Below are 13,280 nucleotides of genomic sequence, written 5' to 3'. Positions count from 1 at the left end.
ATTTTCTTGGTGTATGATGCATAATTGTACAAAGTTAGGATTTTATAGCCTTAGAGTGTCTGATTTGGCCTTTCTTCCTATTCCTTGTTTGGTTGTGGATTTGAGGTAGAATCACTTATTCAAATGTTTATCGAGTCTCGTATTGTGTACGATTGGCATGTGTAAAGCGAATGGTGAGGATAACGGAGGTCTTGTGAGGCGTAGCAGTGCTGGGGAGCAGCCTTGGATAGGTGCTTAGCTGCTTAGTAATTATTCTGGGGAATTGACAGGGTGGTATATAGACACTCTTGAGGAATAGAATCCTTGTGACTTAGGGTCTTGAGAGGACGACTTGATACAAATACAGGTTGGCATGGAAGGTAGTATTGGGCACGTACTACTGATAGCAGCGGATTCGTACGCGGATCGTGAAGGAATCTTAAGGGACTAAGGATCTTGCAGGAGTGTATGGATGTGTGTATATGCACTTTAACCTGATTTTGATAGTTTTCTTGTGTGTTTCAGTATGGTGGTTATCCGAGGTTCAGGCTCCAATGACCCCGAGAGGCTGAGTGCCAATGATGATGAGATCCGTAGGATTGTCACCGCTGATGTGACTGTGGAAATTAGAGGGGCTATACCATAGATGTTTGGGTCTTTTAAAACCACATTGATTGAGACTTTTGACGGGCGCTATGTCGCTGTCATTTAGGATGTTGCTACCGTAGCCACCGTATCCATTGCTGTTGCGAGACCGCATGAGGATGATTTGTTGTAGTACCGAGAGTTCAACAACACAAAGCCACCCGAGTTTGATGGGACCTAAGATCCGATTGCTGCAATGAGATGGATTTATGATGTTGATGGTTGTTTTTACACTTGATGGGACCCATGAATAAATGTGTTTTGAAATTGAAAATGTTGGTTTGAAACTTTACGTTGTTACACATGAAACCTCAAACCCATTATTATATAGAATGGTCTCTTATTAAAGTAGAGCTTGTAGTTATCTGGTAGAAATCGTAGCTCACCCACATTGGACTGTAGACCAGTCACAACCTCCATGTAGAACAAGTAATGGGCGAGCAACAAGTGACCTTCCATGCCCCAAGGTACATCAATCCACCTACCAAAACATGACTCCCTGAAAATTTTTGCTCGTGTCGAGATATGTTGTAGCCTTGTAATAATGACCCAAACCAAGCCATGTTTGCAAGTAGTAGTGACTATGAAGTCATATACACAATCATGATGAATTAAAGGTGAAAAGCTTAACATTATGACATATTGTTCTAGACAATTTCTACTCCACTGCTCAAGACTCAATCATCATTTTCTGTATTCGTATTTGGAGCTCCAAACAAGATATTTGTAATCCAGACTACTCCGAATATTCTATACACACACTTTAGAAAATCATTTAACATTCCTAATATCAATTTATAATGAAAACATGCCTAAATAGTAAATATAATTACATATATACATATTTTCAGCCATTTTCGTATTTTGAACACGTTTTATATGTTCTAGAATCGATCTTCATATTTTGGACATCTTAATATCTTTTTATGCATCGATTTTGGACTATGTAAATTGGAGACAATTCAAGAATAAGTTAAAGTAAAGAAAAAACATAACCAAAATATAGTATCCTTTTCGTTATCAAAAGTTATTTGCTTCAAAATCCAGAGAATTAGGAATGTCACTCCAAGATCTAGTAGGTACTACATTTTGGAAACAGTGTATATATACAAGAGGGACCACTTACGCTGAGTTGGGTACCTAATTGAAATCAGGTCCGAAATGACTATTTTGAAATAGTTTGTTAATTATAAAAATGGACTATTTTCTTAAATAATGCATACACAAATGATTAGTTTTATAGATATCCCACAATAATTAAACTAAATATACACCTACAAAGATATCAAATTTTACATGTCATGTATGGATAAAATGTGTACCTATCTAAATTATAAAATTGTTCAAAATCTAACATGGTCAAGAAAATATGATGTTCTATGTCATCTATCTATATCTATATCTATATTATAAAAGAAACATTTTTTCTTTCACCACATGCATTTGAAACTGTCGTAACTTTTTAATTTTTTTCTAATAATAATTATAAATTGTTTATATTATTAAATTAGTGTAAAATATAATTTGTAGTCTTAAATTAACTAAATTTAAATAATAAAATTCATCTTTTACTTTTACTTAGAAAATTTGTCTTTAACTTTTAACATGGTATAGTTAAATTATTAGTGTGGATATGGTTTTGTATGTAAGTCATTGTCATATTAAAGTCACAACTTTTAAATATTTTATATAAAATACTTAACTTGTTAATTTAAATATAGCATTAAATGGTTAACTTAAATCAAAATTTTAATTACACTTAAAAAAATCCAAAGATTATTTTGTAAATAGCCAAAAGTTTTAAATTGTCATGTTAGATGCAAAACCTAAATTGTAATTTCAAATTAACTAAAAATATTTCTAAAATTATTTATATAATTATTAAAAGTTTCCAAATAATTAGCTTATAACTTACAACAACAAACTTAAAAGTAACATTTATAAAAAATTATATTATTACCTTCAAAAAGAAAAATAATGTTTGATGTCTTAAATAATTACAATTATATAAATTAAAATATTAAGCAATTAATTTGTTTTTTAATGAATTAATCACAACAATTATAAATAACACTAGACCATATATCGTATGTAATTTTATTCATGAGTAACTAATAGATATATGTCATTGACAATTGAGATTATATAGTTTTGATAAATGTCTACTTTATCATATAATTCAAAAATACTCAATGTTTTATATCAACTTAGTATAAAAATTATTATAACAATGTTAACAATAACGCCATTGTTATATGTAAAAAACATATGTTTATAAATATTCCAATTATATATTTGTATTCTGCATAATATTTTGTAAATAGTTCAACTATATGTCATCTTCTTCTACTACAATAAATGAAGATCAATTTTGCTACATGTGAATCTCTCATAAATTTCGACACTTGTTATTTTGTGATATTTTTAAAATAAAATAAAATCCACATGTCAATTTCTAGATTTTTCAATTATTAAAATTAAAGTCACATAATACTTATGTGTATATATGTAAAGTATTAAATGTAATAAATGTCATAATAAATTGAAATTAATATGCTTTTCATTCCTTATTTTAAAAAATATTTATTGTTCATATTTTGATATTCTATCTTTTTTTAATCGACTCGTGTATTACATGTGTTTTACACCTATTAAATATATATTTGAAGCAATATAATCCTCTTATTTTATTTGTTTTGAAAAAGATTGGCACAACCTTTATAAAAATATTTTTTGAATGACAAATTGATGCAGATGGTATAATTGATGACACAGGTGGTACAACATGTCGTCTTTGTCATTTGGTCAAAACTCATGGAAACAACAACGAGTTGTATACCCATCATCCCGTTTCTACTTCTCTTTAGGAAGACGTGAGTTTAAATGTTGTTTTAGGTATGTCTTGTATTTAATGACATAAGGATTTGGTCATGGTGGTGGTTGATTACTTTTACGACTAATAACCCTTTTGAGATTGTGTATGGAAGGAACTCAGTCACCCTGTTTGACTTAACTCATATAACTATGGTTGATCAGTTTAGTATTAAAGATGACGAGAACTCCAATAAATTAAAGGACCTCACCAATGGGTTTGCATGCGGATTGAGAAACATAATAATCAATATGTTGACTGTACTAATAAACATCGCAAACGAGGTGTTTATTGTGAATATGATATTGTGTGGATTCATTTGAAGCAAAAGAGGTTTTCCGAAAGACGCTTTATCAAGCTCCGGTCAAGGGTTGATGGTCATTTTCGTGTTTTGAAGAAAATCAACGACAATGCTTACAAGATTGAGTTGTCAAGTCATTATAATGTGTCAGCTACGTTTAATGTTGCAGATTTGTCATCTTTCATCCGGAATTCTTGTTTTGAAGCAGAATCAATGAGGAGTTCTATTCAAGAGCGAGAGGATGACACAACTAGTACATGGGGATGCATGATTTGCTGATGCCAACAGCAGTAGGAATGGAAGCATGATTACATCAATAACAATTTTGTTGAAGTTATCCGACAACTTAGAATTGGATGAATCTGCACACGTCACGTAAAATTGGCCGATTAAGAAAGTTCATAGCTTTGCCATGAAAAATGGTGTTTTTCGACCATTTAGGATCATTTAGGGATTCAAAACTGTGGTGTTCTTAATTTTTTTTTTGAAAGCCTGATTTTTTATTTGATTTAGATAATTGATTAGAAACCTTCTCCTAATCAATTTTGATCGCCTAGGATTAAGGATAGAAACCTACCTTATCCTCTTTCATTTGTTAGTTAGATAGTTTCCGATTATCAATTGAGAATCCATTTAGAGTTTTTTTTCGTTCTTTGTGTTGTTGATTGTAATCGGTCATTCAGATTTTTCGTTCTTCGTGTTGTTGATTGTAATCGATCTTCTAGGCATCATAAAAACACACCCTTTAATCCTACTTTTAATTTTATATTTTTGGTCACGAAGAGACTTAAGACTTTAACCATTTGAGAAGAGACATACTTCCTATACGCCTTAATACCGTAGATCAAAAACCATTTGATAGCTTTATAAAAAATTTAATATACATAATTTGATTTGACAATTTTTTTATGTACCCTTAATGTGAGTGTAATAATATTTGTATTACTCCTCATTGATTATTTATGTGAGTCGAGGGGTAGCAAACTTAATATCAATTTCAATGTGTTGCAGCTTTAAGATCGGTGAGAATTGATGTATCATATATCAAGTAAAATACACACCAAAATCTTTTAAACTGTTTGATTTGAAAATTACCCAAAGCAGTACATTAATTAAACGAAAGTAGGAGTCCACTTTTGCAGAGTGTGATCATCATCTATCTCATCTTAAATAAGAAACAAAATAGAAAGAGAGAGTGGCCTCAAAATCCACCACGACTACAATTGTGTTTGATTGGTACAAAGTGTGGAGCAAAATGGAATAAGGATCCGAAAATCGTCTGCTTCTGTCTCCTACTTGGGGTTTCCCTTTTATTAACTCCCTTTCATCTCTCTCTCTCTCTCTCTCTCTCTCTCTCTCTCTCTCTCTCTCTCTCATATAAATTTCTTTCACTTGGGAGTTATTTGGGCATATAACGAAACGATTTGAGGCATTTGAGGAAAATCATCCACTTGAGTCTCACTCGAACTTCACAATCTTGAGTGATCCAATAATGGAAAATCTGCATTTCGTGCTAGGAGCTGCGTGGTTGTGAGGGAAATCCATTTGCCAACAAGAGTTAAATTAAAAAAAATAACAAAAAAAGAAGACACAAACAAGGGTAAACGACAACGTTACACTTCAAACCAAGGTGTGTTTGTCATCTCTCTCTCTCTCTCTCTCTCTCTCTCTCTCTCTCTCTCTCTCTCTCTCTCTCTCTCTCTCTCTCTCTCTCTCTCTCTCTCATATGTCGTATCATCGCTTTGTCAATAAGCATTCTGGGAAATCTTCATAAATGCCATTGATGAGATGAGACGAATGTTTTTATCTTTGTTTTTTTCTAATCACTTTACTCAAGAGTACACACATGATTTCCCTTTTCGCTCTCATGGTTCTTATGCGTGTAGCTAGATAGATGAACTTCTATCCTCTTGAATCACGTATAATTCATTCATTCAAGAATATATATATTAGCTGGAACTGATCACCTCCTTCTCCATCATGGCTTCTTCAAGTTCTTGAACAACTTTCATCAACTCACTTCAAAGTTTTCATCATTCCATCCAAGATTCTTATAATCAAATTTAAACTTTAGGGTTTACTTCAAAATTTAATCTTTATACATATATCGGAAATCTTCACCGTTTTCAGAGTGATGATGGCGGTGAGCTCCGCCTGCAAAGGTGATCCGATGGGGATGGACAACGGAAAATATGTCCGGTATACGCCGGAGCAAGTCGAAGCTTTAGAACGCTTATATCACGACTGCCCAAAACCCAGCTCACTTCGCCGGCAACAACTTATTCGTGAATGCCCAATTCTCTCCAACATCGAACCCAAACAAATCAAAGTCTGGTTTCAAAACCGAAGGTAATTACTAATCAATACCACCATGATTAATTACTTCTTCATCGATCTTGAATTGGTTAGAAAGTTCATCATTAAAAGGTTCATCGTTTTGGATACACAGATGTAGAGAGAAGCAACGAAAAGAGGCATCGAGGCTACAAGCTGTGAATCGGAAGCTATCAGCCATGAACAAGTTGTTAATGGAGGAGAACGATAGGTTGCAGAAACAAGTTTCTAATTTGGTATACGAAAACGGCTATTTTCGTCAGCAAACTCAAAACGTAAACAAAAAAAAATTCGATCTTTTTCTTTTTTGTTTTTGTTTTACTGATTTTCCGGCGGATTTAACGGTTGTTGATTTAACGCAGACGGCGCTCGCCACCACGGATACAAGCTGCGAGTCGGTGGTGACGAGCGGTCAACACCATTTGACTCCTCAAAATCCACCAAGGGATGCCAGTCCTGCAGGGTTAGTTACTTCTACACTTGTACATGATGCATAGGATTTTGTACTATTGATTTTTATAAAAAAGAAAGAAAAAGATAGTTTTTTTTATATGTTTTTTGATCGAAAATGTGTGTTTTTTTTTTGTATTTTTTTAGGCTTTTGTCTATTGCAGAGGAGACTTTAACAGAGTTTTTATCAAAGGCAACTGGGACTGCTGTAGAGTGGGTCCAAATGCCTGGGATGAAGGTTCTTTGCACTTCCTTTAATTAATTAATATTTATTTATTTTTTAATTGTGAATAATCATTCCATTAACCTTAAATTAATATTATCTTTTTATTAAATTACTCTACTTTTTTTTCTAACCTTCTAACACACATCAGAATCTCATCATTTGAACCACTACCCTCCACATTCAACCTTTTACTACATTATTTATTTAATTTCCCTTTCCTTTTTTCAATTTCCATTGTTTAAAATTCCGATCTCAAAAGCAAGAATATACAAAAAAGAATTGGATTTATTAGTTTAAATCATTTAACATTTTCATTTTGTGGCTTCCATTTACTTTTGAAATAAGAAACTATCTTAAGTTACATTTTTGGTCCCTAAATATTACTGAGTTTTGAAGTTTCAGTCCTCATTTGAAGTTTTGTAACTTGTTCCTAGTAATATTTCTGGGACTTTCATTTACATAATAGGGACAAAAAAAAACATTTTAAAACTTCAAATATTAACCAAAATTGTAAAAATTAGCAATAATCAGGGGTAAAAATGTAATTTACTCAAACTATCTTGACATTTTCTTAATTATGCAGCCTGGTCCGGATTCCATTGGAATCATCGCTATTTCTCATGGTTGCACAGGTGTCGCATCACGTGCATGTGGTCTAGTTGGTCTAGAACCTACTAGAGTAAGTCCTTCTCTCCTAGATTCACTAAAAAAAACCTTAAAAAAACATGTTTTTTTGTATTAATATTTTTGGTAAAAAATAGGTTGTCGAAATCTTAAAAGATCGGCCATCTTGGTGTCGCGATTGTCGAGCTGTTGATGTTCTTAATGTGCTCACAACTGGAAGCAATGGCACCATTGAGCTTCTTTACATGCAGGTTTACAATTTTTCATTACTTAATTTCACACATGCAATGAGCACTTGTACATTTGTGTACAAGCTGTGTTGCACGATTTTTTTTAATGGTTTAATTGACTCGTTTTTATCTAATTTATATAGCTTTATGCACCAACAACTTTAGCTCCAGCACGTGACTTTTGGTTACTTCGGTATACGTCTGCTTTGGAAGATGGCAGCTTAGTGGTATGTTTAAAAATTATATAAATGGTCTTTGTGGTTGAAAGATCTTTTTTTTTAAAGAACTTTTAATATCATTAGTCAATTTTAGGTTATAAGCGTACACGATAGGTTATTTTCTGCCAACCTCAATGAAATATCATGTGTGTTTTAAACATGAAAATAATCAATCATATTAAAAGTTCTTCAAAAGTACTTACAATGGTATTTTCTGTATGTCACGAGGACCATTTGTGTCAAAAAAAAAATTATTTATTTATTGCGTTATGTTTTATTTGTATATTTTAAGGAAATGTTTGAATTTTGTGAAAATTAAGGTTTGTGAAAGATCATTAAACAACACTCAGAATGGGCCTAGTATGCCACCTGTACCACATTTTGTGAGAGCCAAAATGCTGCCAAGTGGGTACCTAATTCGACCTTGTGATGGTGGTGGATCGATAATTCATATTGTTGATCATGTCGATTTAGAGGTAATTAAATTTATTTATAATTTATAAATGTAAAAAAATTACTTGTGTTTTTTTTGTTATATTAATTTATTTATAATTTCGTTTTTTTCTTATTGTGTAGTCGGGAAATGTTCCGGAAGTCTTGCGCCCTTTATACGACTCATCAACATTACTTGCTCAAAGAACTACACTTGCGGTATACTTTGAATACTTTCCTAAAATAAAAATAAAAATTCAAAATTTCTCAAATAAATACTCCAAATACTTTCTAGAGAAAACTACAAATTTCGTCAATATGATTTATTGAAAAATAAAAAGTAGTCGTCCTTAAGTTTGCATTTCATTGTAGATTTTCGTCCTACCACAAAGAAATACTAGTTTTATAAGAAAGATTAAATAAAATTTGGGGTTCATGAGTAAAACTGTTTTTTGTAATTTTATTTCTTATGTAAGGTTATTGACGTTTTTTTGTCCTTTTTCTAAGTAAATTGTCTACTTTTGGTATCTAATTGTAGCTGATTTTTGTAATTTAGTCACATAAAATAGTCGTTGTATTTGGGATAAAAACCAAAAAACATTACAAAAAACCACAATTAGACAAAAATTGCAAACGAAAACATTTTTTCCATGTAAAATACTCCAAAATTAAGAGAAAAAAAATCAGGCATCTAGAAAGAAATAGTTTAAGTGTATAAGGACCAATTTTTATGAGAAATAACATTCGAACAAACTTGCAATTTTTAGTAAACTATAAGGACCAATTTTTAGTAATCGACTCTACTTTCTACAACGACGTTTTTCTCTTCTTGATTTCAGGCTTTACGCCAATTAAGGCAGATTTCACAGGAGATTTCTCAACCAATGGTGACTAGTTGGGGAAGAAGACCTTCTGCTCTTCGTTCACTAGGCCAAAGAATGAGCAGGTTTTTCTATTTATTTATTCTTAAAATTTTATAATATCGTGTTTATGAAATTTATGAAGGTGTTTCATGTGATGCATGTGAATCCTAAAAGATTATAACTTTTGTTACAGGGGTTTCAATGAAGCCATTAATGGTTTCAGTGATGAAGGTTGGTCTATGATGGAAAGTGATGGAGTTGATGACGTCACTGTTCTTGTAAACTCATCTCCTGATAAAGTCATGGGTGCAGCTCCAATATACGCAGATGGATTCCCATCGATTAGCAATGCCATTCTATGCGCTAAAGCTTCAATGCTCTTACAAGTGAGTTTGACTTTTTTTTTCTAAAGTCAAACATACCAATTTCAAAACTAAAATTCTTTACACTTTTTACAAATTATATTCGCGTAATTGAATTCCACGAAAAAAGTATACACATATAAGTATATAACATATTTAGTATATAGATATATAGTTTCGATTTTGGAAGTCAAAGGGTAATGATTTTGTTGGTGGCATTTTGGTAATTTTGTAGAATGTGCCACCTGCAATACTTACAAGATTCTTGAGAGAACATCGATCAGAATGGGCTGATAGTAGCATTGATGGATACTCGGCTGCTTCGGTCAAATCTGGTCCTTGTGGATTACCAATGGCTAGAAATGGAAACTTTGGTGGACAAGTTATTCTTCCATTAGCTCATACAATTGAACATGAAGAGGTGAGTTGAATAATTAAAACTTGAATTTTTTTAATTTTATGTAAGTTTTTTCCAAATAATTAATGTGGGTTTTTCTTTTTGGAGTAGTTTATGGAGGTTATTAAGCTTGAAAATATGTCTCATTATCGCGCGGAAGACATGCTCATGCCTGCAGATATCTTCTTTTTGCAAGTAAGAAATTATTAATATATAAATGAAAGAAGGTTAAATGCAAGAAATAGTAATGTAATTTCGTTGATTAGATTAGTATAATATCATACATTCATTTCCTTATATTGTAGCATCGTAATTCAAAAAATCTAGCCAGTTATAGCAATTTCATGTAAATATAGAGCAATTTTCAAAGTATATAAGAAAAATTATAGTGCAATGAAAGAGGGTCGTGTAGGAAAGGGCGACATGCTTTCATTGATTTGTTTGTTTATTGCGTTTTACTTTCATTTCTTCATATTATAGTGTTATACTTTAAAATTTTTACCAAATTATAGCAACGCCATTTAAACACAATTTTCAAATCTATAATTAGATATCTTTTTCAATATATAATAATGCCTTAATAAGCAAAAGACAATGGAAAGTGCAATGCTATAACTGGTTATAATTTTGAAATACGAATTTGTAATAAGAATTTTTTTTTTGAAAGTACGACACTAGAATATAAAGAAATAAAAGTAGATGCTATAATAAACAATTAAACGAAAGTAAGTTGTTATTTCTTGTATTTAAACCGATGTATCAAATCTAATATTTATATTAGCAATTTTCGCCGCTATAATTGGATAAAACTTTCAAAGTATAATGCCTTAAAAAAAAAAAAAACATTCAATTCTATATAAATTAAAAGTGCAACACTTTAATAAAAGAAATGAATGTAAGAAGCTATAATACACAAACAAACAAAAGCACATTGCTATATCGTGCATTCAAGTAAATAAAATAAATCTAATATTTTGTGATCTTTTCTTCTCCAGCTATGTAGTGGAGTTGATGAGAATTCAATCGGAACTTCCGCCGAACTTATTTTTGCTCCAATCGATGCCTCTTTCACCGATGATGCACCACTTTTACCTTCTGGATTTCGTATAATCCCCATTAATAATGTGACGGTATAATTTCATAAAACCTTTGGTAAAATTTTTTTAGCGGTTAGCATAATTATTGTTAGCTACGCAGAGTTGAATCTCAGTGTATCGTGACAACAATGTCACACTGCTACTTACAATACTTTGTCGTGTATTTAACGTTTTGTTTTTCAAATTTTCATCATTATGCAGAATCACCCTAGTCAGAATCCGACACGTGACCTGGCATCAGCTCTCGAGGTGGGCCCACCCGGGAGCCGAACACCCGCGGATTACCTTGGACAATCGGGGCCCACGAAATCGGTTATGACCATTGCATTTCAGTTTGCTTTTGAGATCCATCTTCAAGAAAATATAGCAGCCATGGCTAGGCAGTATGTGAGAAGTATCATTGCGTCTGTTCAAAGGGTCGCATTGGCACTTTCCCCTTCACCTTTTGGCCCTAGAAGTCTTCAAATTCCCAATGGTACCCCTGAAGCACATATGCTGACTCGTTGGATCTGTCAAAGCTTTCGGTGAGCCTTTTTAAGAGTAAATTACAATTTTGGTCCCTTGGTGTTGTTGATTTTTGCTATTCTTGTCCCAAAAAAATTTCTTTTGCTTTTTTAGTCCTGATTTGAGGTTCTAATAGTGTTTTTGGTCTCTGTTGCAAGTAAAATGACTATTCTTTTGTCCTCGACTATAGCTGATTTTTGTCCAAAAGTTTTCCCCTTGCAATTTGAGTTTATTGTAACGTTTTTGGTTTCTATTCTAGGTAAAATGACTATTTTGGTTTGAATATTGCTGATTTTTGCAAATTTTGGTCCAAAAAATAGTCATTTCGCTTGAAATAAGGACCAAAAACATTATAAAACCTTAAATAAAGTCTGAATTGTAAGACAACATTTTGGGGGCAGAAATTGAAAAAATCGAATTTATTCAGGGACTAAAATGTAATTTAAGAGAAGTACCTTGTTTCACTTAATTTGTACACTTTAAATAATGATGGTTTTTTGTTTATAGTTGCTTTCTTGGTGAAGATCTGTTTAAAACGGTTGATGAACGAAGTGATTCGATGCTTAAAACACTTTGGCATCATTCAGATGCCATAATGTGTTGTTCCTTAAAGGTACTTCTTTTTTTTTATATCATTTTTCATGCTTTTTATATCCAAATGTTTATTTTTTTTCAAACAAATATTATTACATTTGTGCAGGCGATGCCAGATTTCACGTTTGCAAATCAGGCGGGGTTAGATATGCTTGAGACAACATTGGTTTCACTTCAAGATATTACTCTTGACAAGATTTTTGATGGAGGTGGAAGAACGAATGTTTGCTCTGAGCTCCCACAAGTTCTACAACAGGTTAGAAAATGACTCATTTGACCCTGAAAAAGTGAAAATATAAGAAATATTGTTACGCTATATCTTATTTTTGTTTTTGGTGTACATGTAGGGTTTTGTGTGTCTTCCAGGTGGCATTTGCTTGACGAGTATGGGGAGACCTGTGTCGTATGAAAGAGCAGTAGCTTGGAAGGTGTTGAATGATGAAGAAAGCCCTCATTGCATAGCTTTTGTATTTGTTAATTGGTCTTTTGTTTGAGTGGCTGAAAGAAAACGGAAAGAAAAACTTGGTGTTTTTAGGGAGATAAGTAGGTTTAGAAAGCCAGACATGCATGTTGCATACTATAGGAATATTTGAAGGAGTTTGGCTTTCTTTTGTTGTGCTACACTTTTGTGTTTTGTTCTTTGAGCTTATAAGATCTTTGTGTTTATTTAAAGATTCTTGAGTGTAGTTTTAGGGTTGAATTATTTAACTTTTCGAACTATATATCTTTGTTGATTTAAAGATAATGTTATTTATTCCTACAAAAAGATTACTTTTCTTGTTATTGGAACTTATTTGATATGCAAATCGGGTGTATAATGGCTTGTTAAATAGTTAATGTACACAAGAAACATAATTCATATATAACCGAGGCATTTCAGAAGATTCAGAACCGAATCAGACATATAATATCAAACAGTATGAATTTAATTTAGTCAGATCTAACCTCTTACCAAACCCAATAAGAAACGTATCAAACAATCCATCACATGACTTTTCAAATATATATGATGTTAATTAAATGATCACAAATTAATATCGTGATATTTTACATAAGAAAAAAATGGATATCTAACCTAATAAATTAATTAAAATCATTTTTGCTAAATATCATGTTTTTATTACGTTTGACACATGTTATTTTTTAAGATTT

General features: G+C 32.0%; 1 protein-coding gene across 2 annotated transcripts; it reads left to right on the top strand.

Annotated features, from left to right (window-relative positions):
* The first annotated feature begins 4,982 nt into the window (after positions 1-4,982).
* LOC111877588 (homeobox-leucine zipper protein ATHB-8) lies at positions 4,983-12,800 on the top strand. Of its 2 annotated transcripts, XM_023874103.3 has the most exons (19): positions 4,983-5,427; positions 5,928-6,146; positions 6,247-6,406; positions 6,494-6,594; positions 6,729-6,819; positions 7,391-7,486; positions 7,569-7,682; positions 7,805-7,888; positions 8,200-8,355; positions 8,456-8,530; positions 9,151-9,257; positions 9,368-9,560; positions 9,772-9,957; positions 10,045-10,128; positions 10,929-11,063; positions 11,232-11,554; positions 12,042-12,147; positions 12,235-12,384; positions 12,476-12,800. In XM_023874103.3, exons 2-19 carry the CDS (start codon positions 5,932-5,934, stop codon positions 12,620-12,622), a joined length of 2,523 nt encoding a protein of 840 aa, XP_023729871.1. In that variant the 5' UTR covers positions 4,983-5,427; positions 5,928-5,931; the 3' UTR covers positions 12,623-12,800. The 2 variants fall into 2 exon arrangements, with proteins under 2 accessions (XP_023729871.1, XP_023729872.1); XM_023874104.3 differs by lacking the exon at positions 4,983-5,427 and having other exon boundaries at positions 5,515-6,146.
* The last annotated feature ends 480 nt before the right edge of the window (positions 12,801-13,280 follow it).

Source organism: Lactuca sativa, chromosome 6, assembly GCF_002870075.4.
Source record: "Lactuca sativa cultivar Salinas chromosome 6, Lsat_Salinas_v11, whole genome shotgun sequence".
Taxonomy (NCBI): domain Eukaryota; kingdom Viridiplantae; phylum Streptophyta; class Magnoliopsida; order Asterales; family Asteraceae; genus Lactuca; species Lactuca sativa.
Note: the sequence above shows the minus strand (reverse complement) of the source record. Positions and strands in the feature narration are given on the sequence as shown.